Source organism: Sylvia atricapilla, chromosome 12 (assembly GCF_009819655.1).
Source record: "Sylvia atricapilla isolate bSylAtr1 chromosome 12, bSylAtr1.pri, whole genome shotgun sequence".
Taxonomy (NCBI): Eukaryota; Metazoa; Chordata; class Aves; order Passeriformes; family Sylviidae; genus Sylvia; species Sylvia atricapilla.
The window spans coordinates 7,065,158-7,090,643 of NC_089151.1; the positions used below are offsets into that span (position 1 = coordinate 7,065,158).

Here is a 25,486-nt window from a genome sequence, read left to right on the forward strand (position 1 = left end):
TATGGAAGGAAAATTTTGGCAAGGAAAATGTTTTTGAAAGGAAGTGGTTTGTACTCTGCAAGTTGGAGCTGCAATGAAAATTCTTCTTTGCACCAGTTTCCTGTAGCCCACACTTCAGCAAATTTGCTGAGTGGCTCAGCCAGTGCAGCTGTGTCTCTGTGGAACATCTGGATTGCTGACATGTCCTGGTGATGGCCACTCCTGTGGTCATTCCCCACTGGCACACTGGCTCAAAGTATTATTGAAGACTTTTTAAATTTGATATATTTTTAGATTTTTGTGATCAAAAGTAAAAAGTGTTTGGCAAAGCACTCCTCTAGGTCGATCTTTCGGATTACTAAAAATCACTGAATTTGCTTGGTTAGTTGTGATTTCAAGGGTGCAGCAACTCTAATGACCTTGTATTTTCTAATGCCTTGTAGAAAAATTTGGGTAAAAGGTCTGTTGGGCTTTAGGGGCTTTAGTCAGCTTATGGAAAGCCAGTGTCAGCTGTGTTTAGTAAATGTCTGTGTAAGTGTTGTAGCAAGTTTGAGTTATATGGAGGGTCCTAAGATAAGATCTTTGACTTGTAATTTAACATGCATGTGTCAACAATTTGACACCTGGCAAGAGAAATGCTTCTGATCCTTCCATGTAGAAAGGGCAAGCAGAGAGAGAGAGTGCTGCTTTGGCTCAGTTCAAGTTCATCACCTAAAAATGAGATGGTAGGAACCTTTCAATCCTTGTTTTCCCCTTCTTCCTATCCCTAAATCTGTTTCCAATGTAATGAATGAGAAAAACTCTCCCCACTGAATAGACAGATACAATGGTAAATCCTGAAGCAGTGGCATCTTAGTGTGAACTTGGATGCCTTCCATTTGCCTGTGGGTTTCCTGCAAGTACTAATTAGATTGTGGGAGCTCTAGTCAAAGGCACAGGTCATGCTTTCGTGTTTGGAGGGGATTTAACACACACTGTATTGGAAGCTGTTTTCATGCAGGCAAAATCTCAGTGTGTCATTCACTTATGTCAAAAACTACCTGGATCCTAGAGAGATTATCATTGTAGGAAATGTTTAAAATCAAGTTTTGCAGCAACAGTAACTAACACTGGTTGGGATTTTTTTTTCTTTTTCAGTTTTAAAAGAAGGCAGGCAGTTTACATATGAGAAGGTTGACTTGACCAACATTAGGGCAATGCTGAACAGTAACGATGTCAGTGAATACCTGAAGATCTCACCACATGGATTAGAGGTAGGAAATTGTTTCATGTTTTCAACCTGGAAAAGAGGCTGAAGAAAAAAGCAGCTTTTGCTTTGCAGTTGCTCCTGTGGTTTTGTAGAATGAACCCATGTTGTCTGCCAGCTTTGTCCAGAAAACTTGCTCTGTCATCAGAGTAACATCACTACCCTGATCTCAACTGTAGAAATGTTCACACTAAAGTAGTGCCTGTGCCCCAAAACTTCAGGGAACTGAGGAGGGTTCTTAAGAGTCAGATGGCTTTTCACTTACTTTGTGAACAGTTTTAGTCAAAATACAATTCTGTTTCTCTCAAACTCCTTCTAAAAACTTGTTTGACTACCTAGAAATGAATTTTCATGAATTAACATTGAATGCCTCCTTGTCCTTCCTACCAGGAACCAGTTAACAACCAATGATGTAGGTTTTCCTGTCTTGGTTGTCTTAGCCTTTAAATCTTTAAATTGTTTGTCAACTACATTTTTGTTTTGCCTGTGGCTTAACCACTGAACAATTTCCAGTTTTGCCTACTCACTAGTTTTTGTGATGACTACTGCTATAAAGAGAGGTCACTTTGTCCAAAATGCCTCTAAAATTGCCTTGGTATATTCTTATATACAAGAAACTTGATCCAGGGAAAGAAAGGTGTTTGTTTGTATGCTAATTTTGTAGACATTGAATTTCTGTTTGGTTTTGGTAGGCAAGATGTGATGCCTCATCCTTTGAAAGTGTAAGATGCACATTCTGTGTCGATTCTGGAGTCTGGTACTATGAAGTTACAGTCATTACTTCAGGAGTGATGCAGATAGGATGGGCAACCAAAGACAGCAAATTTCTCAACCATGTGAGTACCTGTAATGTAGCATCAGTATTTTCCTTCTTACAACATCTGTGAAAATAGCTCTGGTTATTCTGCTTTTTATGCTATGGTATAACTTGTTTCAGTATTTCCATAATAAAAAAAAAATAATAATGATTACTACCCAAAAAATTTTTCTACCTCACCTTAGAGTTAATTTTCCATGTTATCAGCCTTCCAAATGACCATTGAAGTTCATTGAAGTGCAAGCTTGAATTTTAGGACAAAAGGTACATTAGCCCTAGCCTAGTGCTGAGAATGGAAACAGTGCTGGGATTCTAAGTGGATGTTTGTGGCTAAGCTTGAGTGAGAAATTCACCTGAAGCCCTTCTTATTGTTGTAATTGCATGGTTTTCTGTTCCTACTTGGAATTTATTTTAGGAGAAGAATTACATATTTAAGGTGGAGGTAAGCAGCTAAAACTGCTCATTTCTGATTATTATAGAAAAAGTCATTCTACAGCTGAGTGAAATATAGAAGCTAATATCGAGATAGGCTAAATATACATGTGAGTAAATATTGATTGTGGAGATATGATATAAATACATTAAGGAGATTAAACAAACACCAGTGGCAAGAAACCCAGTGGGAATGCAAGAGTAGCTTCTCTCACCATTTAACTTAGTTATTCCTGTGAGTTCAGAGGTCTTGCTCCATTTCTTCTAATTATTCATGGAAATACCATTGTCTTCTGCTGATATATAACATGCACATAATCTCTGTCACATCCAAAGTCCAGTCCCACATTTTTAGCATGGAATTGAAGTGTTATTTAGGTAAAAAAAAAAAAATTATAAACCATACACAAAAAACACCAACCAAACAAAAATACCATGCAGACCTATGCTGAGCACCATCCTTGTAGACACTGAGTGTAACAGAAACTGTTTGAAATAAAAGGCCATGTGTCTGCCTTTAGACTGCTAAGAGGCTTAAAAGATTTTTTTTCCCACTTACTGTTAAGGAGCTTGGTGTATGGTGTATTTTTTGTGTGTCCTGTACAAGGTATGAAAACGGGAGATGTCACATCTCTGAGTAGGATGTTTTTTCTGTTGCTGCAGCTGTTTTGCTGGTGGCCAAATGCTGCTGTTATTTAAGTTCATGAGGTGTGTGCCTGAAATACAAGGATATTATCCTCTGGGTATGTCACAAACACAGGCCTCAGAAGCCATATGCTCTTTATTTACAGCATCTGTAACAAAAAGACTAGTCCTAAATATGACATTAAACACCCATTAGCTGGGTTTAGCTTTAATTTGGGACATGGGAGGCTTGTGTAATCAGGTGCTGTCTGGTGTTTGCACTCCAGACAAACCATGCTGAGCACGAGGAAGTTACTTACTTTCCATAATGCTTTTGGGCTTCGTGGTTGGGCTCTGCTATGTGACAGATTTTTCTCCCTCTCTGAAACTCTTCAGTTTTGTGTTTGCCTTGGACCTTAGGACTATCACTTGATAATGCTTTCACAATTTGAGGGAGGCTGGCAGTGAAAGGGATACAATATGCAACAAATTAGGTGAAGGGGCTGTGTGTTTGTTCACTTGGTGTACTGTGGGGTCTGGTGGCACATGGATATCTTGTGGGGCATTGCAAGTTTGGTACTGGGACTTCAAGATAAGAGGCTGGTTGTTATTCCGTGGTGACTTTTTAAGTCAAAATTTAACCTATTTGGTTAAATTAACCAGAATTTAACCCATTTGGGTACTAGCCCTTCCAATTTTTAAATACTTTAACAGACAGGAGTGATTTGAGGTCAGAGAGAATGGAAGACACTTTGGAAACAATCTCCCTTTCTCCCTTCCTCCTCACCCCAACAAATCCCCTTTTGATGTGAAAATTAAACTAAAACTAGTTTGAAGAAAAAAGATTACCTTGAGGGGGAGAGAGAAAGAAGCCCTTCCCGCTCCTGGAAGAGTGGTTTGGTGGATGAGAACAGACCTGAGCCCCCGTGTGTGAGGAGTGGCTGCAGGCTGAGCTGCTCTGTGTCCCCACAGGAGGGTTACGGCATCGGCGACGATGAATACTCCTGTGCGTACGACGGCTGCCGGCAGCTGATCTGGTACAATGCCAGAAGTAAACCACATTCCCACCCCTGTTGGAAAGAAGGTATCCCAGTCTGTCTTCTGCTGTTTTATCCTGACTGGATTTCTGCACAGGATTTTTTCCCCTTGCAGGTGTCTGTTTGTAGGCAGAGCAGTTACTGCCTCATTCTGATGATCATAAAGGTTTAATAATTACTGTGTCTTTAAGAGTTACTTAAATGAGCACAGTGGGTACTGCAGTCTTGTTCCCCAGTCCCTGTAAAGAGACTTCTGTTGGTTAAACATTTTTTTTCTTTTCAAATGCATGGTGAAAAGCATAGCACCAATTAACATTGGACATTTAATCATTAAACTTTTTTCCACTTGTTTGTAGTTGCACACTACAGGGTTGAAATCTTCCTTTCTGACTTGAGTTGTTTTAGAGAAGGGGAAAAAACCTTGATCTCTGAATTAGACTTTTTTTTTTTTTTTTTCTTTTTTAAGGAGGAGTTGCACTGTCTTGCTTACTTTAAATTCTTGGATAACTACTTGGACAGCAAAGTTCTGTTCTTGATCTCAGCTTTGAAATCTTGGTAGGATTCTGTGCATGCCATGCTTGTGTGAACTGTGCCGCCTTCTCTTCTATTAAAATTTACCCCCAAGGATGGCTAAATTAAAACACCTCTTAAAAAAATAGCACAAGCATATTGGAAATTTCTCCTCAGAACACCCACTTGCTAAAGTCTATTTTCAACAGGTGTAAAATAGCCAAGGAGTGACAGAGTGCAGCTTTCTTCTGGCTTTGGCAAATATTCTGCAATACTTGTACAACTATGTAGTATTAATGCTCTGGCAGACTAAAATACTTTTTTTTTTTTACTATTTTCTCTTGGGTTTTTTGGTTTGGGTTGCTTTGTTTTGGGGTTTTTTAGTTACTGTCTGTATCAATGTTTCTTCTTTTGTGCTTTTGCAAATGGTTCCTTTTAAGTAAGACAACTCACAGTGACATATGTGATACTTGAAACAATAACTGTTTCAGCTGTTGGCATTTAACAGAAATGAAATCTTTAAATTATTTTTGTTTTGCATGTAAGGAGACACAATAGGATTTCTACTAGACTTGCAAGAAAAGCAAATGATCTTCTATTTAAATGGAAACCAGCTTCCTGCCGAGAAGCAAGTATTTTCATCTGCTGTGTAAGTATCTGCTCATTTGAAAGGACATGACCTCTGTGGATAAGTGTTTTAATTATATGAAGAGTTTTCAATATGAGATGTAAATTCATATTTACTTACCTGAAGCTATCATTAAGCAAGTTTCCCTGTTGAAAGTTGCTTAGAAATCAGTAAGAAGGATATAATTTTACAGGTGTATTTCAGGGTCCAAAAAAAAAAACTTTGGACTTTCTAAAGGTATGTTCAGCTCAGTGTTTTATACAAATTAGCATAGCATTAAAATAGAATGAGGCTGCAGCAAAGATGAACAGTTTTCTGATGCCTGAGGAATTTATCTTCTGAAAAATAAAGCCTATCTTGTAAATGTTGGAGAGGGCTTGTTAACTGACTCCCATTCACTGGGGCCAGCTCCTGGAGCAGCACATTGAATATTCATCAGAGGATGTCTCTTGGTAGCATTGCAGGCAGGTGTTGGGCTTATTTTGCCAACTGTTGTTAAAATTAACACATGGTGAACTCCTCTAACTCTCATAGGGAAGTTCAGCCTTTTACTTCAGAAAAAATAAGCTGGTGTAGTACTTGAGAAAGCAGCTTAATTAAACGTTACAGTACTGTGTCAATTATTCCTACCAGGCTAATAATTTCATCCATATTTTCTCCTCAAAGTTCAAGATGCAGGCAAAGACTAGTTCAGTTTAAAGACTTGCTGAGTATCTTTATTCAGCTTTTAGTGCTCTGTTCTTTGAGTATGGAATTGATAAACTTGAGTACTTGTTAGAACTTAGGATATTACTAAATTTTGTCCCTTCCAATAAATTTGAGAGGTGATAGTTGGGGTTTTAAAAGTGTGACTAATCCTAGTTGTACAGTAGGCAGCCTCTATTGGCTGACTCAGTAAGAAATTCAGATAAATCCCAATAGTAAATTCAAGAGCTGAGAACTAAACAAGGTAAGTATGTGCAGCTGTAACTTGATGCTTGCCCAGTTGGCTGCAAAACACTGGTATTAAACTTGTCTCTATCTTAGGGTGTATTTTCAAATGGTAATAGTAAGATGTCTGAAAGCTCTACGATTGTTTAAGTCATTCTAAAATGCCTGTTCATCATGTTGCAGCTCGGGGTTTTTTGCTGCAGCAAGTTTCATGTCCTATCAACAATGTGAGTTCAACTTTGGGGCAAAACCCTTCAAGTACCCACCACCAATGAAGTTTAGTACCTTCAATGATCATGCCTTTCTGACAGCAGAAGAGAAAATAATTTTGCCCAGGTAATCCTCCTACCTTGTATGTTTGCATACAGAGAAATAAAATGCCAAGCCTTGTACTCAGCAAAATTAATTTCTTATGGGGTCATACTTCCATGTTTCTTTTTCTAAAAGGATGAGACAATAGGCTCCAGTGCAATTTCATGAGTAGAGCAGGAGATATACAACCAAAATTCATTAAATTAAAATATATTTTGTAATATTAAGCTAAATCAAAATGAACTAGTATCACACAGTAAGCTATTTTAGTAGAAGTACCTTCTGCCATCCAAGGTTTATTAGGTTGATTGAGGAAGTACAGCGTTATTTAAAAAAAGATGTCCTATTTAAAATTGACCTAATTTGTGATGTTGGCAGCATGGAGGTGCTGACTGATTGTAAGTCTTGGAATTGATCCTGAGGAAAATTTCCCCATTTTTGAATGATAGTACTGAGAAAGGTTATTCCAATTAAGAAGTGTTTTCCCACTTAAATATAATTCAACCCAGATAGAAACAGATCTGGATACAATGTTCATTAGCTTTTACCAAACTTCTGGAATGAAAACCAATAACTCATCTGATTCAAGTTATTAGTAATAAAATAACTTACTGGAACACAAGCAGTTACAGTGTGCTGTGTAATCTATGTGGTGTACCCTGGATTTCCAGCTTTGTCTGAAGATGGCCCTCAGATCGGTGCTGATGTATATAACTGAAATAATCTTAAATTGCAACTAATAAAGTGGTGGTGAGGTTGTTGGAGAGGGTACCCCTGGCTGTAATAAAATTCAGGGACTAATTTTGAATTATCTAGCTTTGATCAAGTGTATTTGAGGTACTTAAGTATCTTAGTATTTTAAAGGAGGAAAAAAAAATCTTCAGGGTTGGAGTCACACATTGGCAAAGTTTGAGGCACGGGATATTGTATTTATGCAGAGAAAATCAAATACAACTTGCAAAATCATTTTGTGCCTACCTATAGCCAGAGTAAATTATTTCTGCTTGTGACTGCAGGTGCTTTAAGTGAGAGTCTGATGTAGTCTTTAACATGATCTGTTAGGTACAAATTTGTCACCAACCCTTCTCAAATTAAGTGTTCTTCTGTCTTGTTAGTGTGCCACATTGGATGAGAGGTTTGTAGTTTCTGGCTGATGCTCAGATGGGGTTGATGTCGTTCTGGCACTGTTCTTGCAAAGTTCAGGCAATAGCTGTGAGAGCTGTGACATGATTATGCCAAAAGATGAGAGACAAACTGGGGGAAACTGGTTTCCTGTTGATGCCTGACTGGTGAAACTTGGCCTCCTGTGTTACAGACTCTTCATTATGCAGTATCACTGAAAGGCTCCATTCAAGGCTGGACACTTGTTCTTTGTGTAAACAAAGATCATCCCTGCCCTACAGCCTGAACTGCTTGGAAATGATAAGCCAATCCAAAATTAAAAGATAGCTTTGATCATCTTAAAAGTGATAGGAGATAAGGCAAAGGCCTGTATGAGTGTATCCTAATCAGCCATCACAGGATTAAACCTAAAATCATGCAGAGCTGTGCTGAATTTGGTACATCTGGTGTTAGCAAGACACATCACCCTGCCACTGAATAGTTGTGATGGGTGTTGTGTGTGTGTTCCAGGTAGGAAATGTCTGATTTCATCAAATGAGAGATTTTTTTCCTATTTTCTCTCCTTTGTGGCTGCTGCCATACTGTTAATTTAATTTGCAGGTTTTATTCTTTTAAACTATGTTAGAGCATTATAGGGTTTCTGTATATTGTTGATACATGGGTTTGTGAGGTTTATTTGTTTGGTTTTGTTTTTTTTTTCTTAACTCCTAAAAGTACCCTGGTACAAAAGAACAATTTCTTTAAGTGTTCAGCTCTGAGAACTAGGAGAATTGTTACTTAATCCCCTCTTTGTCCCTTTCTGACAGACCAGAATAGGGAATCAGACTGTTCTGCAGGTTTTGGGTGTGTTAAGCCTCTTTGTAGGCAGTTGTGATCGATGTTTATCAGCAGTGTGGTGTAGCACTGCTACGAGTGTTATCTTGGCCTTGATGCAATTCTCAGAATAGTTTTGAATCTATTGCTTTGAGTCAAACTCATTTTGGGGGGGTCTGTGTCTCTCTCCCCTCAGACACAGGCGCCTGGCTTTGCTGAAGCAAGTGAGTATCAGAGAGAACTGCTGCACACTTTGCTGTGACGAGGTAGCAGACACAGAACTCAGGCCGTGTGGACACAGGTAAAACCTTAAAAAAAACCCCAGATCCAAAGAAATAAGAAAATGTGTGTGTGATGTTCAGCTTAGATGAGGCCATATGCAGTCCTTGCTCATCTTGATTGACTCCCTGGGATAAAGGAAATAACCTTCCTTCCTTTTAAGGATGTGATGTGTAGAGTTTAAGCACAGTATTCCCACTGTTCTGCTCATCCTAGACCTGAGCAGATGGAGCCCTAATTGTGTGTTTATTTGGAGAAGTACAGAGGCTGCATCTGTGTGCTGCCCTGGGCTACTGAGTCTCATATCCCTGATGTCAAAGGCTTTACTGATTAGTACCTGATACTGGTGCTGTGAAATCCAGATCACATGAGGAGAGCAGAAAATTCATAATATACTCACAGACTCATTAAATGTTCAACAGATGGATTGTCTCAAGTCATAAATTCCCATAAAAGCTAAAAGTGAGACAGCAGTATGAGTTATATCATAATAGCACTTCCCTGCCTTTAAGCAGCCTACTAGGAAATGAATCCAGTTAAGTCCAGTTCCTTAGGGGGTTAGAGCACTCATGGAAGGAATCTTGCTGTGTGTCTAGATGCTGGAAAGTTGAAAAGAGATGTGCCTGCTATGTGCCAACAAGAAGTGGAGAAGTTGCTGCAGGGCACTGGGGCTGCTGCTCTCCAGACCAGAATGAATGCTAGGATTAATGAGCACAGGGAAGTGGGATCCCAGCTAACTGCAGGAGCAGCTGCAGGTCTGGGAGATGCTGAGCAGCAGGAGCTCCTCTCAAAGCCTGTAAATGGATCCACAACCCCTGACTTGCAATGCCCAATCTCCACTGAGGGACTTGACTGTGCCTCTGGCAGGCTGACTAAACTGCTTAGTGCTTGTATTATTTTGTTGTTGTTGATTAGCTTTTCATACTGTTAAAAGCAGGCTTTAACTGTTTTTTCTTCTCCTTCAGTGACCTGTGCATGGAGTGTGCCTTGCAATTGGAGACCTGCCCTTTGTGTCGACAGGAAATACAAACCCGAGTCAGACAGATCTCTCACATTTCATGACACACGTGGAGAAATACCACAGACTTGTTTTTAATGAACTCCAACCAATACTGAAAGGGGAAAGCATCTCTAGCCAATCTTTATGCACATAGAACCATAGCCACGGCCAGATTTCATGCTAACCTGTAATCTGTTCATCTTAAAACCGAAATCTTTAATAAGCTCTTCCCAGCTGCCAGCCATGGGAGCTGGTTTCAGCAGTCAGGAGCTATGGCTATTGGTTCCTCCGAGCAAGAGCAGAGGGAGTTCTCTCTTCTTCCCCTTTTCCTTCTCGCCTGTTGCAAGTGCTGAAAAAATTTGCACTGGAAGTACACATACAATGCATTTTAGAAAAGAAGAGAACATAAGTATTTCCTAAAACAGGGCCGTGCTGGCTTGTGCTCGAAAGTCTCTATTTTTGGCAGAAGTCAGTACTAAAAACAGAATGCCAATGTTTTCCTGTTTAATGTAGCCTCCTGCTGGTCAGAGACTCTGTATTTTCCGATATTAAATGGCTCAAAGACTGAATCTGTACACAGACTGATTTGGAAAGACAGTGGGGAGACTGTAGAGAAACTCACAGGTTTTAATAACTTGGTGATTCCAAAGAATGTTCTGATTTGTTTTTAAACGTTAAAAGATCAGTGGTATTTTCAAGTACGTAATGTTTCTGATGCTTTTAACTTCAGTACCCACATTTTTTTGTGAGGTTATAATTTTCAGGAGGTATTCTTAACTAATTATAATGCTGGACTGGAATTAATTTGATATTCTGGGTATTTTTTAAGGTATCATTGAACATCTTTTTTAATCAGTGTTGTTTTTGAAAGTTAGCTCAATTTTTCCAAAGTGAATATATCTTAAAATATTAGAGGAGAATTCTGGACCAGTTTATTTAAACAAGGTTATTTGGATAGCAATTTCAGTCTTATTCTTAACTCTTTAAAAAATGCACCTTGCTTGCCACATGTCAGTCCTGCTCTGAGCAGGTTTGGGGCCACACTTCCTATTTTTGGTAGGGATCATACAGTGGGAATCTCTGCTCCACTTTAATTACACATTTGTGATGTTTGTTAAGGATGCACTTCAGTAGGCAGCTCTTGAGTTTTACTAGGTTTCTACAAGGAATCAGGGTTCACAGCTGGTGTCAGTGAAGTAGCACAAAAATCAGTGGGGTTCTGCTTAGTTTGCACCAACTGAGGATATGACTCGGTCTCTTCTAAGTCTTGCACCAGTTGATTTTTTTAAAAATGTCTGTATAGTAGAACTTTACTAATTCACACACAACTTACACTAAAACCATCCCACTTCTTGGCAGTGATTCAGCAGCAGAGGCTGTTTTAGTGAATTCTCATGGTGTGATGTAGCTTCTTTTAAAATTCATTATCTTTATTGTACTATGTAGTACTGACAAAGCAGAGCTGAGGCTGCTTCTTCCTGCTGAGCACTCTGGCTTCCTACAGACCTCAGCAGGAACTGAGAGCTCTGCAGAAAGGTCTCAGAACCCAGCTCTCTACTGACTCCACCTTCTGCTGTTGCTAACTCAAGGGTGCTGAACTTCATGCAGAGATGTGTGAATTAGGGAAGTTCTGTCCATTGTTTTCATGTGTACTTTTGTCCAAATATAGACTGAATCCAGCAGCAGAGTGCTGGTTAGTGTTCTTGCTAAAATGTGGATTCTCTTCCACCTTGGATGCCTGGTTTGATTACAGTCAGACTGGCAAATCTGTGCCACAGGGATCCCATTTCCTCGCTCACTGTCCTTTACAATGTTTTGCTGTACCTGTGTTTTCAGTCAGGGCTGAGTCCTTTCCAGCTCAGTGTTCAATGAGCAAATGTGACCGTCATCACTGCCACAAGGGTGTTAGGAATTCAGAATCACCTGAAGTTTTAAGTGCTTCCAAATGCAATGATGAGCTTTTCTCCCTAAGGTACAAAGTCACAAATCATACTTTAGGGAAGAGGTGGGACAGAACCCTTTTGAACTCTGCCTTAATAGAGTCTAGTAATTTCAGGGCTTTGGTTTCCCTGGCCAGGATTAACTGAGGTAAAATTTTCAGAAGTGCCTAGGACTCTTATTTGTATCAACTGCTGTATGAGATTAAGGTCTTCAGGCCCAAGTCCACAATGGCTTCTAGGCACCTGCTGTCCCCTTGGAATGCAGGTGCCCTTAGAGCCTCGCTGCCTTTGTGGACACGGGACCACGTGTCTGCGTTCTTTACGGAAAACATGTGAATGCTTTGGAAAATTTTGCCCCAGACCGTCTTCCATGCAGCTGGTGCTGGGCAGAGGAAGCCAACGGTGGCAGAGAAGGGAGCTGTGTTGCAGAGAACTGTCCTGTTCATTTCACAAAGGGAAAGACTGTACACTTTGACTGGCTTTCTGCCGCCATCCAGGCCGGGGGCGTTTCTGTCAAGCTGGAAACTCCATGACCAGTGCGGTGCCACCCTCGCTCCCTGCACCCCCATGGCTTTGGGGACAGGGATGGGAGCCGGTGACTCTACAGGCCCTCACAGGGGGAAATGAATTGTAGCAACGTTGTCCATTCAACAATAAAAACATCTTGAAGGCTGTTTGTTGTTCTTCAATTCCTTTTCGGCTGAGACCGAGCTGCGGCTATGCGCTCCTATGGGACATTTGTGGGGGGAGGGCACAGGTCATCGCGCTGGTCGCTGGGCTGCAGCAGCTCGCGGGCTGTCCCCAGCTCTCGGAGCTCTGTTCTCTGCTGGGAAACCCGCTTTACCAACGCCATTAACAACCACTAATGCTGCCCCGTCCTTCCCTCAGGCCCGCAGCGAGCCCGGCGCACACCGCGCCCCCAGCCCGCCATGGCGGCGGCGCCGCGCTCTGATTGGCTGCGGGCGGGCCCAGAGAGCCGGAGCCGCGCTGTGATTGGCTGCGGGCGGGCCCAGAGAGCCGGAGCCTAGCTGTGATTGGCTGCGGGCGGGCCCAGCGGACCGGAGCCGAGCTGTGATTGGCTGCGGGCGGGGCGGAAGAGCGCGTTCCCCAGGAGACGGCCCGAGGGGCGGGGGCTGCGCGCCGGTCTGAGGGTGGTGGGTGCGGGCGGGGCCGCGGGCACCGCAACGGGAGCGGGACGGGCCCGGGGAACGGGCGGGGGCCGCCCCCGGGGCGCTTTGTGGAGAGAGGGAGGGTGACGGCCCGCCGCCCTGCGTCCCTTTGCGGAGAGGGAGGGAGTGAGGCGGGCTGGGTGCCTGGGGAGGGACGGGGCTGGAGGGCTTTGCCCGCTCTGGCCGGGACTGAGGGTGGGGAGGCGAGGGACGCGCTCCGCTCCGGCCGTGCTCGCGGTGGTGCCCCGGGACTGCTCCGAGGCCGGCGGGAAGCAGCGGGTTCCCATCGCCAGCGGCCCGGGGCGCTGTGCCCTGTCCCCGGCTCGCAGCCCCTGGGATCGCTGTCCAAAGGCTGGCCTGCCAGCCCGGGCTGGGACACACTGGAGCAGGGTGACACCTTTACCTTGTCTGGCGTTATTTCTGTAATAATCAGTCGCAGATGTTTCAGGAGAAAAGATGTAGAGGTGACGCAGAACCCTTTATAGGCAGTGGTTGTATTTTGAGCCTGTTCTCTGAATAGGAAGACAAAGTTTCTAGATTATTTGGGTTTTTACAGAAAAGTAGTAGTAATAATTTTGGAAGAATGTGATGTTGGAATTCCTGTGTTTAAGAATTAAAATTTATTGCCTGATTTGCATTTCGGGAAATGTATGGCAGTTTAGCAATTGAATTTGTATTAATGCTAGGTCATGTTATTCCTTAGCACTTTGGTCAAAAAGAAGAAACACACAGATTGTCTCTTCCACTCTGGCTAGGCAGGAACAATGGACACTTCTGATGGAGAAAGTTTGGGTGTAGCCACGTGAGTATGCTACATTCTTGTGTCGGATTTTCAAAAAGCGAATTGCTAATTAAAATACCTTGATAGGAATATAATTACACGAATGAATTAATACCACCCTGTTCAGCAGATGCTGCCTCTTAGGAGAACAAAGGTGCAAAATGCAAAGCTGCAAGAGAGAATAACATCAGTGCAGAGTTTAGGTGAAGTCAAACTAGATATCACTGTGGTCAGTGTAGCACTGGGTAGCTCTGCTGAAGGATCAGGGCAAGCCTTGTAAGGCTAGAAATTGCTTCTTCTGATGCTCGTTTTAAATTCAGAACTTTTTCTTTTCAAGAGTGTTTGTTGTCTTCTGTCGCTGATCCTGAAAGGAGACTCTTCCTCTGTCTTTGAATGTTCTCCTTCTAAAACTCAGCCCATTCACAGGTGACCTCAACCAAATTTCACACTGGCAGATGCTAAGATGCCTCTTCACCCCGCGGGTGTCTGCCGTACTGTTCTCCCAAGAGCTGTGGCAGAAGGGGATGTGACTGTTCCTCTGTCGTGCACGGGTTTAACTCTTTCAGCCTCAGACTCTGAACAGCGGCCCGTGCCGGGGCTGCCTCAGGAGCACCGTGTGCTGGCCCAAACTGGCCAGAATGGGCAGGGAATTATGGAAGGAATAACGGGAGATGACAGGGAATTAAACCAAAGGGCTGGTGAGCTCAGTAGCTGTGTGGATGCACGCGTGCTGTACAAACAGATGGAATTGGGTTCATTTCAACAGTTTAAATTATTTGCGCAGATCTAAGCCAGGGTTTAAATTAAACCTTTTTCTCCCGCTGTTAGGATAAGCTGTAAAACTTGCAGTAGCATTTCTTTGGAGGAGGGGAAAGAGTGGGAATTTTCCCTGGCCGAGTCCCTCCCGCCCGGAGCCCCGGTGAGCGCTCCCGGCGCTGTGCCGCCCTCTCGCGGGCTGGGCCCGGCCCCGCTCGGCTCCGCGCTGTTGCTAGGAGATCTATCGCTGAGCAGACGCCTTTTTGAAATCAAAGATCTCTTTAATTTTTCCTGATCAGAGCGAGGCTGATTAAAGTTAAACTGTCGGCTAAACTGCTGTTGGGTTAGTTTCGCTGGAGTGCTCTCTAAGAGCAAAGTAATTTTAATGAGCTTTTCAAAACTTAGTTAGAAGGGCTGTCCTACTCTGTTTACTGATGAGAAAGAGATATTCAGTTGAATTTAAATGGTGTTTTCATTGATCGAGGCAATTTTTTTTTTTCTTAAAGACAAATGTCCCTGTTTCTTTGAACCTTCTCCACCTCATGTGTGAGAGAAGTTTGTCTTTCATCCCTTGGAGAAAATAGGAAGAGTTCACATCTCCTACTAAAGATGAGCTCTGAATGACAAAAACATCCTGTGGATTATTTACTGTGTCTGAACAAGTAGCACAATAATAGATCCAGACTCCTGATTCTGGCACCAAAGATTTCTTTGCTGGATGAATTCAGACACATAATGGTGTTTAATATTTGCTCATGATATAATAACCTTAGGAGATTATCCCATTTATTTGGATTGTATAAGGACGTTTCTTGCATAAGAAAAATATTTAAGTTTCTTCAGGTATGTAATAGTTGTCTGTACATTCAGTTTAAGTTGTTCCACAAAACCAAGTGTTTCAAAATATTCTCTAGAGTTTCTACAGTTCTGTGATCACCATGTGCAGGAAAGAGGAGGTAAACTGGTAGCAGCTGGGATTTGTGGGTTGGAAAAGGCTTAATTTGCTGTTCTAATTACACACTTTACATTCTTTTGCACCAGAACTAGAATTACCTTGACAGTAATGCCAGTAAAACAACATTTATTCTTTCTTGCAATTAGGCACCTTACTGGGAGGAAATAGAGTAGAGGCCTGATGAGAATCTCCATGGAGCAGTCTTCTCATCATTGCCATGGATTATTTTGTAGGTTGAAACTAGGAAGTTTTTCAGTTTTCTTGTAATTACTGCGTTTTTTTGTACTTAGGCTTTTGTTAACACTTTTTAATTTTACCTTTTAATTTCTGCTGTGATCAAAAGATATATTTATGCAGTCCTGTCTTCTTTTGCTTTCAGCTCCACCGCTTCTGATGAGTTTGATGCAGTTGTTGGCTATCTGGAGGATATCATAATGGGTAAGGTCTGCAAGTAGGTACAGACAACAACAGGGCTGCTAAACCTGTTGCCAGCTGCTCTTCTGTTAATTAGCCAACATACAGAGCTCCTGCCTGCTTCATGGAAGCTTTCCTTCCTTTCTTACCATGAACCCCTAACCTGGTAGAATAGTAAAAATACACATAAAATTCTTCTGTGTGCTTATGACTCTTGAATATTGTTTTCCACATCACTGCAGTACACTGCTTCAGAGAGAAACAGTAAAGATGCTTGTGCATCTCACAGAGAAATCAAAGCTTTCTGGGATTTTTATGAAGAGACTGAGAGGCAGCCTGCCCTTCCCCAGCTCTGCCCAAACTTCTGCTGACATGTCTGTCAGGATCTTCTTAGACGACACCATGGTTTCAAATGCAAAGAAAAAAACTTACTCTGAGTTCTTGTAGGGAAGAACTATTCACTCTAATAAAAATACAGATGTTCTGCTGAGTTTAAAGCCAGGACAGAAAGAAGTTCAGAATAAATAACTATTAATAAATGTAGAGCAGGAGGATTGTTTTGGTAATGTTTCACCAGCAGCCTCTGTCCTCTCACAGATGGGTCAGAAGTGGTGCTTTGGCAGCAGCTGTGGTGCTGATGTGATGAACTCTGCACGTGTGCAGGGCTCTGTGGTTACAGAGGGAAGCAGAGGATCAGTGAATGTGGGGTTTGTGTAACAGAAAGAATGACTAAACTCGTAATTCTGTGCTGCATTTCTGTTATGGCCCAGATGATGATTTCCAGTTAATACAGAGGAATTTTTTGGAGAAACACTACCAGGAGTTTGATGACTCAGAAGAAAACAAGCTCATCTATACAGACATTTTTAATGAATATGTAAGATACCTTTTCCTATTTTTCATATGTATTACTTTTTTTTAATCTAGTTCTCCCTTTATAAAATACTGAGCTTACATGGAACAGATCCCAACATATTCCTGTCTCCTTCAGAAGCACAGCCATGACCTGTGAGCAAGAAAAGCTTTTTGTGAAGCTTTAGGTTCCTTTCTCATTTTCTGGAGATGTTTTGGAAGTTGTGTAGCTCTTTCGAATAGGAATTTAGGCAATTGCTGTAGTAAATAATGTGTTTAGCATGTGTGCAAACAAAATTTCTTCTCCAGTTATATTATTTCTTGTATCAGATAACTCAATCACATTCCCTATGCAAAGCATAATCAAGAAACTAGACCAGTCTACTTTTCAGTACCATTAAATGAGTTGGAAAAATATTTGTTACTAAATACAAATAGTCAGTGTTTGTTCTCCCCACAATCCCCAGCAAAAAATGTGTAGCTCTGTGCCTTAGGGCTGGTGTGAGAACAGAACCTGCAACACCCACTGAGGAGTCTGCAGCTGAGCCCAGTGGGGATCATGCAGAGTGTCAAGAAGGTGTCAGTGTATGGGTGCTGTCTGAAATCTGCTTCTGAAATCTGTTGTGATCTTACTGGGGTGGTTTGTCTGGGGTTTTTTTTCAGATCTCTTTAGTAGAGAAATACATTGAAGAGAAGTTGCTTGATCGGATTCGTGGGTTTGATATGGTTGCTTTCACAGTGTCATTGCAGTAAGTCTCTGCTTTGCTTTTGCTTGAGGAGTGGCTTATGTGCCTCTCAGTACTTTTTATCTAGATTAAAGCCTAGGTTTGGCTGTTCTCCCTTTAGATAATGGTTCTACTTTAACTTGAAAAAAGAAGTGCTCATGCAGGTAGTGGCTGACCACTTTTCTTGCATTCAGCTTGTCCTGCTACTCTAAATTTCTGAACTGTCATGCTGAAATACATTGGGTTTGAAGGGGTAGGAAGAGAAACCAGAATGAGATCACTGGAGAATTTTCATATTTCTTGTCACTTTGAAGCCAGACCCTTAAAAGGTTGGGTCTTGTTCATCTCTTCCAGGCACCTTAGTAGCCTGGTGGTTTCAGTCATGTCGTCAAATTCCCTTATTGAAATTTTCATGTGGAGCATTCAGAGAAGAGTTGGGTTTGTGTTCAGCTTTTGCATTGGGTCCTTTTAGCTTAGCCAGCTTCCTGAAGAGCTGGTTTTTGAAGGATCACTGGTTTTCCCCTTGAATAAGAAAATCAAGTGTAATTGAGAACTGAGTATCTTAAAGTATTTGAATGGGTTTAATTTTTAATGTTTCCTAAATAAACAGGTCTGGTTTTCAAGGACTGATATGATACTCATAGGTCTTGGATTTAGATAAATGTCATAATGTAGTTGGATTGGAAATACTGCAGGGTAATATTTGGCTGCAGTTTTGCTGTATGATAAACTGCAATAACATTCTTGTTTAAATACTGATATTGTTCTGCTTGTCCTTTTTCACCTTGTACCATTTTAAAATAAGGAATTTTTCTCACATAATTTTCTCATCTCTCGAACCTCTTTTTCTCTGTAGGCAACACAAAGATGAAATGCCAGGTGATATATTTGATCTGCTTCTCACATTTACAGACTTCCTGGCTTTCAAAGAAATGTTCTTGGAATACAGAGCTGTGAGTATATCAGGTTGTTTATTTTCATTGGCACAGTGGCTCTTGGTTTTGTGTAGCTCCACCTGAGAGTGCCAAAGGAAAAGTTATTACAGTAGGTCCCAGTGTTTAATCAAAGGCTGTAATGGAATCAAAAGAAAAATTACTGAGTGACTTTTAAAACTCAAACTGCACATTTAATAATTTCTAGAAAACATGAATGAAGCTGAAATGTGGAGCAGCTCTTCCTGCTTTTGTGAACTTCCTACATTTGGGGACGTTGTTTTCCAGATGAACAGAAGGAAATACTTTTTCACTGTGACAGTCTCTGAGCACTATCACAGCTTCTTTGCCCAGAGAGATTGTGGAGTCTCCATCCTTGGAGATACTCTAAAGTTGTGTGGACACAGTCCTGAGTGACCATGCTTGAGCATGGGGTTTGGCCCAGATGACCTCCAGAGATCCCTTTCCACCTTGGCTATTCTGACCCTATAGTATCTTCTTTTACATTTTATTCCTAGTCTATCCAAAATTAGCTTTTTAAGCCTCTTTCATTTGTTTTCTCCTCCTCTCTGTTTCAGCTGGAGAAATAAACAAAAATGCTAAGATTTTTGGATTAGGTTTTTCCTAGCAAAATGAAAATCAGTGCTCTTTAGTGTCGGTCCAGTCCTGTGTGACAAAGAGCAGAAGAGTCACAGTTGTGGTTATGCCTCTGCCCTTTCCCCATCCTTGTGAATTTTGTGGAAATGGGGACAGGCTGAAGAGAAAGTCAGTCCATGTGTCAGCAGCAGGAGGAGTTTCAGTTGGGATTTGCAGGTTGGGGGTCTCCAAGAGGCAAATGACAGGAGCCAGATTTTAGGGGATCCCTGAGCCGCCGGCGCAGCATTCCTGGCAGGGTGGGGGCAAGACTCTGCTCTGACATGAGCAGACACTGGCAGGGTGACAGCCTCCTCACCCCAGGGATTCCTGCACAGTCCTCTTGGGTTCACTTTCACTCACAGATGCTCAAGTAACACATTATATTGGTTTGATGCAGCAGAGAATGTATTGCCAATTGCATTTTTTGAAATGCTTATTCCAAACCATCGTGGAATCACGGATTTCTTTCTTTTTATTTTTTTTCCCCTTGTTTCTAGGAAAAAGAAGGTCGAACTTTGGATTTAAGCAGTGCGTTAGTGGTGACTTCATTAAACCATTAAATAAGTCATTCTGAAGGGAGTTCTGTTGTATTTTAAGCTAGGTCTGTTTCAGTTTCAGAGGTGAAAGGCAGCGATTCCCGAGAGATGTCCGGGCTGGAGGGGCGGGGCTCCACAGCAGCTGTGAGGGAGGTTTTTGGGGTGGTTTTTTTTGGGTGTGCAGTGGGGCAGGGCCAGGACTGTGGGTCCCTCTCCAGGTGGTGAAATCAAAGCTTTCTGGAATTTTTATACCCTTTTAAGAAATAGATGGAAGAGACTGTGGGAGGTAGTCTTCCTTTCCCCAAATGCTTTTTATGTGTCTGCCAGGATCTTCTTAGAAGTTGCCGTGGTTTGTCTGGGCAGTTTTCTGCAGTGCCCAGCTGCAGGGAGCCTTTTGCACTCTGATATAAAGTGCCTGAGCTGCAGTTTGAGCTCCTTGTTTTTTGTCCTGTCTCTGCTGAACACAGAGAGCGGTTTATTCCTTCTGTTCCTGCAGCACCCTTGCTTAACTGGAAATGATCCAGTTCCAACCCCCCTGCCATGGGCAGAGACACCTTCCACTAGAGCAGGTTGCTCACAATCCCATCCAGCGTGGCCATCTGGCAGTAAAAGATGCTCAGTTCTCAGGGATGTGGTTTTAACTGAGAAGTCAGTGTGTGCAGGGAAGTTTTTTACAAGGTGCCAAGGCAGAATTCATGCTGATCAGCCATCATCTGCTTTGTAAGAATAGCACATCATTTCTTAGGTCACATCCTTCCCAGAGAGATGGAGATTCTGGAGCCTTAGTTGCCTGGTAATGCAGCTGAATCTGGAGAAATGGTAAATTAATTTGGACTGTGTCAAGTTTGGAAGGCTGAGACTATTGTGTTTTATCAGTGTTTATAAGTAAATTTTATTTAGACCTGTTCTGTGAAATTCAGTAACATGATCTCCCATGTTAATTTTTATTAATTTTTCCCTACTGTTCCTGTTTTATATATATATATATGTGTCTATATATTCATAATTTGGAAATTTGACCCTTGATTTACCCACTGACAACCAAATAAAGGCAGATCTGTCATGGGCCAATGCCATGTGTCCAGTTCCTTTTCAATTCTCACCTTCCATCAATTCAGTTCTGTTTCTTGATCCTGCCTCTGCAGACAACCTGGTAAAACTTCCCATGCAGAGCATGCAGTAAGATTTGCAGTATAGCTCACCATGCACCAGCTTTTGAACTCAATCTACTTTTACTACCTTGTACAAGGAGGGTGTGAAAGGAAAAGCTGCTCTGCCTGGTTGGGCATCCCTTCTCGTTCTGAAAAACAGCCAAAAGGTGAATTTGTGGTCTGTAGCACTGTGCAGGGGGAGCAGTGTGGTTCTTCCCTCTCCTGAGGCACTGATCCTGCCTATGTTCCCAGAGCTTTTGCAGACTTCACTGTAATTTCTGAAAATGACCTGCAGCTAATGGGCAAAGTTGACTTGCTGATTAATTAGGTGAACTCAGGAGTGTGTGGTGCTGAGCCAGGAAGAGGGAGTGATTAAAGCCTTGGCACCTTGTTTGTATTCTTGTGGTCTTGGATGCACACTCTGAGCGTGTGTGTGCATAAAGCAATGAGAGGTGAACCCTGTGCACTTGTTCCTTCCATAGCCCACATGGGTAACCCCACATGGAGTGGGAAGGAACAGCCACCTCTGCAGTGACATCTCTGCTGTCCCCACCATGCTGTGTGTGCTGCCTCCTCTCAAGACAAGTTTTCTCATGACAGACTTCAGTGCTGGATTTAGGAATGTTTTTATTTAAAGCATAAAATTTATATTCAAAGTGTTAGAAATCAATACAAGAGCAGCTATGACTGCTTCCTTTGCTTCACTTCCCATCTTTCAGCTCTGCCACTGTTTCTGCATCCCGTTAATTGCATTACTTACACTGTAGCTGTGAATGAGCAGAGAGGGGAGCCTGGGCTTGGGTTAGTGAATTTTAGTATGGAACTGTGCCAGACTGGCTGAGCGCCCTCAGTGGAGCTCCAGTGAGGATCCAGATGAGCCCTGAGGATGAGCAGGAGCTGCAGCCTCAGCGAGTCCGTGTCCCCAGTGGCGATGCCAGCGGGGTTGTGCTGTGGGCACGTCAGCTGGAAGCATCATCAGAAACCACAGGGCAGTATCCACTGGTGACCCAGTGCTGACCACTGCTGCCACCACGGGCTGGTCCCAAAACGAGCCCTGATGGCACACGAGGCTCCAAGCCACCAAGCCTGGCACAAGATGGTGCAGGGTGGCCCGTGGCTGGGCTTTGCTGTCCACTCCTTACGCGTGGTCAGTCACTTGGCTGGTGGCCGCGTTGCTGCCCAGCCCTTTCCAGGCACGGAAGCTGAAGAAGGTGCTCACCCCGTAGGTGATCATGGTGACACAGGCGAAGAACTGGAAGAAGAGGAGCACATCCCACGTGTGAGCACGGTGTCTGCCCCAGCCCTGGGCCCTCCCCTGCCCGCCGGTACTCACGGAGGCGGCAGCTCTGCGGTTGTAGTCCCACTGCCGCCAGGACGTCGGCTGCACGGCGGCCGCGCACGTCACAAAGGCAGTGATGTACAGCACGGTGGCCGCAGCGTTGTAGATCATCAGCTGGGGGAGGCAAAGAGGAGGTGCTGAGGTCTGGGCTCAGGCCTTGCCCGTGCTGCGATGAGGCAGGAGCAAAAGGCTCAGGTTCACGTTCCTCCCCACTCCCCAGAATTAAATGCTCCCCAGGTTGTGCTGGGAGGGTTTTGGATGAACTGCAGCCGTGGGTGGCTGTAAGTTTCTGGATTGACACAGGACTTTCTGGTTTGAGCATTTTCTAAGCAATTTAAGGGCAAAATGAAACAATGTCACCGTGCTAAGTGCAGGGGACTCGGTTCCATCAGCCCAGAAGAGACTGAAACCTTCCCAGACTACCAAGACGTTTCCCTCTTGGGTTCCCCCCTCACTCCCTCTCAGCTACCCACCACGAGGGACCAGGGGACCATGTAGAACTTCTGATGAAGCTGCAGGAGGTAAGTCACGAAGAAAAGGAGTGTTAGTATCCAGAAGAAGAGGGACACAAACATCACCCAGCCGTATGCTGCGTGGAGGTGGTAAGTTGTGGCAGCGATGAGAGACCACACCAGTAAACCCAGCACCTGTGGGGTGAAACAGGGAACGTGTTCAGGGGCTGGTTCCTGCAGGAGGAACACAGGACATCGCCCACAAGCCCAGGCACACCACCTGGGTTTCCCCTCCCTCCAGGAAAGCACACTCGGCAGGAGAAGGGCTCCTTGGAAAGCCGCTGTGCCCCTGTGTGAGCCCGCACCACTTATTGTCATGGAAGAAACACAACAGCCTTTGTCCTGCCCGCGCCCAACGCCCTGGTGCTCGCCTGCCCCGACAATGCTTCCTTGTCCGTCACATCCACTTCTAACACTCGTGATCGCAAAATATGTGCTGGGGAGAAACATATCGAGGGGGCTCCTGCAGGGGTGGGAGATGGCGTGTGTAAGCTGCCCCGTTTTGGCTGCCGGCAGGAGAAAGCAGGAGCCTGTTTAACAATCTGGCCTGAGCGAGGGGCTGCAGAGGTGGGACCAGCTGCAGAGTTGAAAGGTCTGTGCTGCTGCTCTTGCTTCCATCTCTCTTTCCTGAAGCTCCTAGGTGGCACCCCCAGCAGCATCCTTCCCAGCCCCTTCCTTGAGCGTTTGTCCCTATGTCACCGCCAGCGCAGCCATGCCCAGGGGCTGGAATCTGGAGCCAGGAGCCGGGGCTCCGCCAGCTGTTTCACAGTGGCTGCTCACGGCACATCCCACAACGCTGCCCCGAGGAGAGGGGACGAGCGAACAGGCTCCCACGCAGCGGGGCAGCACCGTGGGCAGGTCACAAGTGGCCCAGCACCCAGCTGAGCACCCACCCCCGTGCATTCGTGTGGCGCCCGCGGTCCCGGGGAGGGCACCAGCGGGAGATTATTGTGGTTGCCTCCGATGCCGAAGCAATGGGAAGGTGATGCTGCTGCTCCATTTGATAGAGCAAGGACCCTTGGGCTCCTCTGAGAGCAGCCGCCAAAGCCCGGGAGGACAACCTGGAGAGCTGAGAGTGTTCCAGGCAGTGTGAGAGCCTCACGAGCAACCCCAGCACACCTCACCCGGAGTCACTGGGCTTCATACACCCCTCGACCTGCTGGCTGTGCCCTGCGGAGCTGCCCCGCGGATCAGCCCGTGCCTGGCACGGGGAACCGCCCGGCTCTGAGCGGAGCTACAGGCGGCAAGGGGTGTGAGGACAAGAATCCGACTTTTGCTCCGGCTCTACAGAGGGAAGGGGGAGAGAGGGGGTTGCACTGTCTAAGGGTTGGGAATTAACTAGGGTTAGACAGCGGAGATGGGGTCGGAATGGCAGCCAAGGAGACCCCGGGCTGTTTGCAGCTGAAGAAAAGCACCGAAGCGGGTGATGCCCTCCCCCCTCCGCCGCGCCCCCTCCCCGGTACTCACGGCCTGGGCGCACATCAGCCACCCGAGCGGCGAGACCAAGAAGGAGCCGTCCAGGGCCGGGGGGGAGCCCGGGGAGGCGCTCCGGGCTCTCGAGGCGCCGGGCAGCCCCGCCATGCCGCGCACCGGCCCCGGGACGGCCCCGTACGGCCCCTCCGCGGGCGGGGCGCGGGTGGCTCCGGGGCGGCCGGGCCGAGCCCCGCGGCTGCCCCCGCCTCCGCCCGGCGCCGCGCTGCGCTCCGGTGTGTGCCCGTGTCCCCGTACCGGGGTACCGCCGACAAAGGGCGGCCCCCGCCGTGACAGCCCCCGCTCCCCGTGTCCTGGCGATGCTCACCGCGAACCTTCTGTGCCGCCGTGTCCTGCTCGGTGCTCACCGGGGATATTTGGTGGCGCCCGGCGCATCCTGGTGCCTGGTGTTGCTCCTCTGCGGGGGCCAGGCGACACGGGTCTCCTTGTTAAATCCTGTATAATTTGGGTTGGAAGTGATCTTAAAGCACTTCGTTCCGGCCTTCTGCCATGCAGGGATCCATTCCACTAGACCAGGTTGCTCCAAGCCCCTGGCCTTGCTCCAACGTGGCCTTGAACATTTTCAGGGACGGGACAGCCACAGCTTCTCTGGGCAACCTGCGTAGTGCGTCATCACTCTCAGCTCCAGGAGATTGCGGATCTCGGGCTGGTCCAAGTCCTTCTTGGTGGCAGGAGGACCCTCTGGACCGTCAGCCACTGCTCCCAGTTTGGTGCCATGTGCCCAGGGCGGCCCGTCCCCGTCTCGCAGGTCGTTAATGCAGACGGTGACACGGGGCTGGGCTCGCGGCTGTCCCCGAGGTGTCTCGGCAGTGACCGGGCACGGCAGCGCGGCTGGGATTTGCCATGACATACGGCTGCAAAGGACGGCAGCGCGGCAGGTCAGGATGGCCGAGCGGTCTAAGGCGCTGCGTTCAGGTCGCAGTCTCCCCTGGAGGCGTGGGTTCGAATCCCACTTCTGACAGCTACTTTTGCGCCGCCCAGCGGCCGCTTTTATCTGGGGAAGGCGGGTGGGGGCGTGAACGAAAGAAAAAACAAAACAAAACAAAAAACAACCCATAACAGACCTAAAGCGCGCGATTAAAAGCGGTTAACTAATTAACTGCAGGCGACCGTAAACGCAAAACAAAAATTTGCTGTCAGAAGTGGGATTCGAACCCACGCCTCCAGGGGAGACTGCGACCTGAACGCAGCGCCTTAGACCGCTCGGCCATCCTGACACCGCCGGGCGGCCCTCGCGGCCCGTGCTACACTTGAGGGCGTTGTGGGAGCGTTCCGTGAGCTCAGCCAAACCCGGGGCTCTGAGCGTTTGCCCGGGGGCTTTTCCCAAAGTCAGCCCACCCTCCGCGTGAAGAACCTTTTCCTAACATGCAGCCTAAACCTTCCCCGGCACAGCTTCAGCCGTTCCCTCGGGTCCTGTCACTGGTCCCAGGCAGCAGCGATCAGCGTTGCCCTGGGCTGCCCCTCCTGGGGAAGCCACAACCCACCATGAGCTCTGCCCTCAGTATCCTCTTTTCTAGGCTGAACAGTGCCCTCAGACGCTTCACAGGGCTTCCCTAGACCCGTCCTCA

General features: G+C 45.3%; 4 protein-coding genes and 2 non-coding genes across 7 annotated transcripts in view; 3 read left to right on the plus strand and 3 right to left on the minus strand.

The window, feature by feature from the left end:
- Nucleotides 1-12,342, plus strand: part of RSPRY1 (ring finger and SPRY domain containing 1) — a 34,936-nt gene extending 22,594 nt beyond the window's left edge. For both annotated transcript variants that reach the window (XM_066327606.1, XM_066327607.1), the window contains exons 10-16: nt 1,117-1,232; nt 1,918-2,061; nt 4,071-4,182; nt 5,192-5,294; nt 6,387-6,539; nt 8,647-8,751; nt 9,695-12,342. In XM_066327606.1, coding sequence (XP_066183703.1) covers nt 1,117-1,232; nt 1,918-2,061; nt 4,071-4,182; nt 5,192-5,294; nt 6,387-6,539; nt 8,647-8,751; nt 9,695-9,791 — 830 coding nt within the window. In that variant the 3' untranslated portion in view covers nt 9,792-12,342. The remainder of the gene's footprint in view (nt 1-1,116; nt 1,233-1,917; nt 2,062-4,070; nt 4,183-5,191; nt 5,295-6,386; nt 6,540-8,646; nt 8,752-9,694) is intronic.
- PSME3IP1 (proteasome activator subunit 3 interacting protein 1) overlaps nt 1-25,486 on the minus strand; it is a 149,617-nt gene that overhangs the window by 35,818 nt on the left and 88,313 nt on the right. The gene's annotated exons all lie outside the window — the stretch shown is intronic.
- Nucleotides 12,743-20,344, plus strand: ARL2BP (ADP ribosylation factor like GTPase 2 binding protein). Its single transcript, XM_066327608.1, has 7 exons — nt 12,743-12,823; nt 13,542-13,640; nt 15,710-15,768; nt 16,515-16,621; nt 17,260-17,345; nt 18,178-18,274; nt 19,387-20,344. Exons 2-7 carry the CDS (start codon nt 13,603-13,605, stop codon nt 19,447-19,449), a joined length of 450 nt encoding a protein of 149 aa, XP_066183705.1. The 5' UTR covers nt 12,743-12,823; nt 13,542-13,602; the 3' UTR covers nt 19,450-20,344.
- Nucleotides 21,189-24,063, minus strand: PLLP (plasmolipin). Its single transcript, XM_066327291.1, has 4 exons — nt 23,895-24,063; nt 22,389-22,562; nt 21,910-22,029; nt 21,189-21,828 (listed from the first exon to the last, which is right to left on the minus strand). The coding sequence occupies exons 1-4, from the start codon at nt 24,006-24,008 to the stop codon at nt 21,715-21,717; spliced, it is 522 nt and encodes a 173-aa protein (XP_066183388.1). The 5' UTR covers nt 24,009-24,063; the 3' UTR covers nt 21,189-21,714.
- Nucleotides 24,797-24,879, plus strand: TRNAL-CAG (transfer RNA leucine (anticodon CAG)). The gene has a single exon. It is a non-coding gene; the product is annotated as a tRNA-Leu (tRNA).
- Nucleotides 25,053-25,135, minus strand: TRNAL-CAG (transfer RNA leucine (anticodon CAG)). The gene has a single exon. It is a non-coding gene; the product is annotated as a tRNA-Leu (tRNA).

Coding starts and splice junctions, on each gene's coding strand:
- ARL2BP (XM_066327608.1), top strand. CDS start 13,603: ATGGACACTTCTGATGGAGAAAGTTTGGGTGTAGCCAC. Junction 15,769..16,514: donor TCTGGAGGATATCATAATGG/GTAAGGTCTGCA, acceptor GTTATGGCCCAG/ATGATGATTTCCAGTTAATA. Junction 17,346..18,177: donor GCTTTCACAGTGTCATTGCA/GTAAGTCTCTGC, acceptor TTTTCTCTGTAG/GCAACACAAAGATGAAATGC.
- PLLP (XM_066327291.1), bottom strand. CDS start 24,008: ATGGCGGGGCTGCCCGGCGCCTCGAGAGCCCGGAGCGCCTCCCCGGGC. Junction 22,563..23,894: donor GGCTGATGTGCGCCCAGGCC/GTGAGTACCGGG, acceptor TTCACCCCACAG/GTGCTGGGTTTACTGGTGTG. Junction 22,030..22,388: donor TGGTCCCCTGGTCCCTCGTG/GTGGGTAGCTGA, acceptor TGCCTCCCCCAG/CTGATGATCTACAACGCTGC.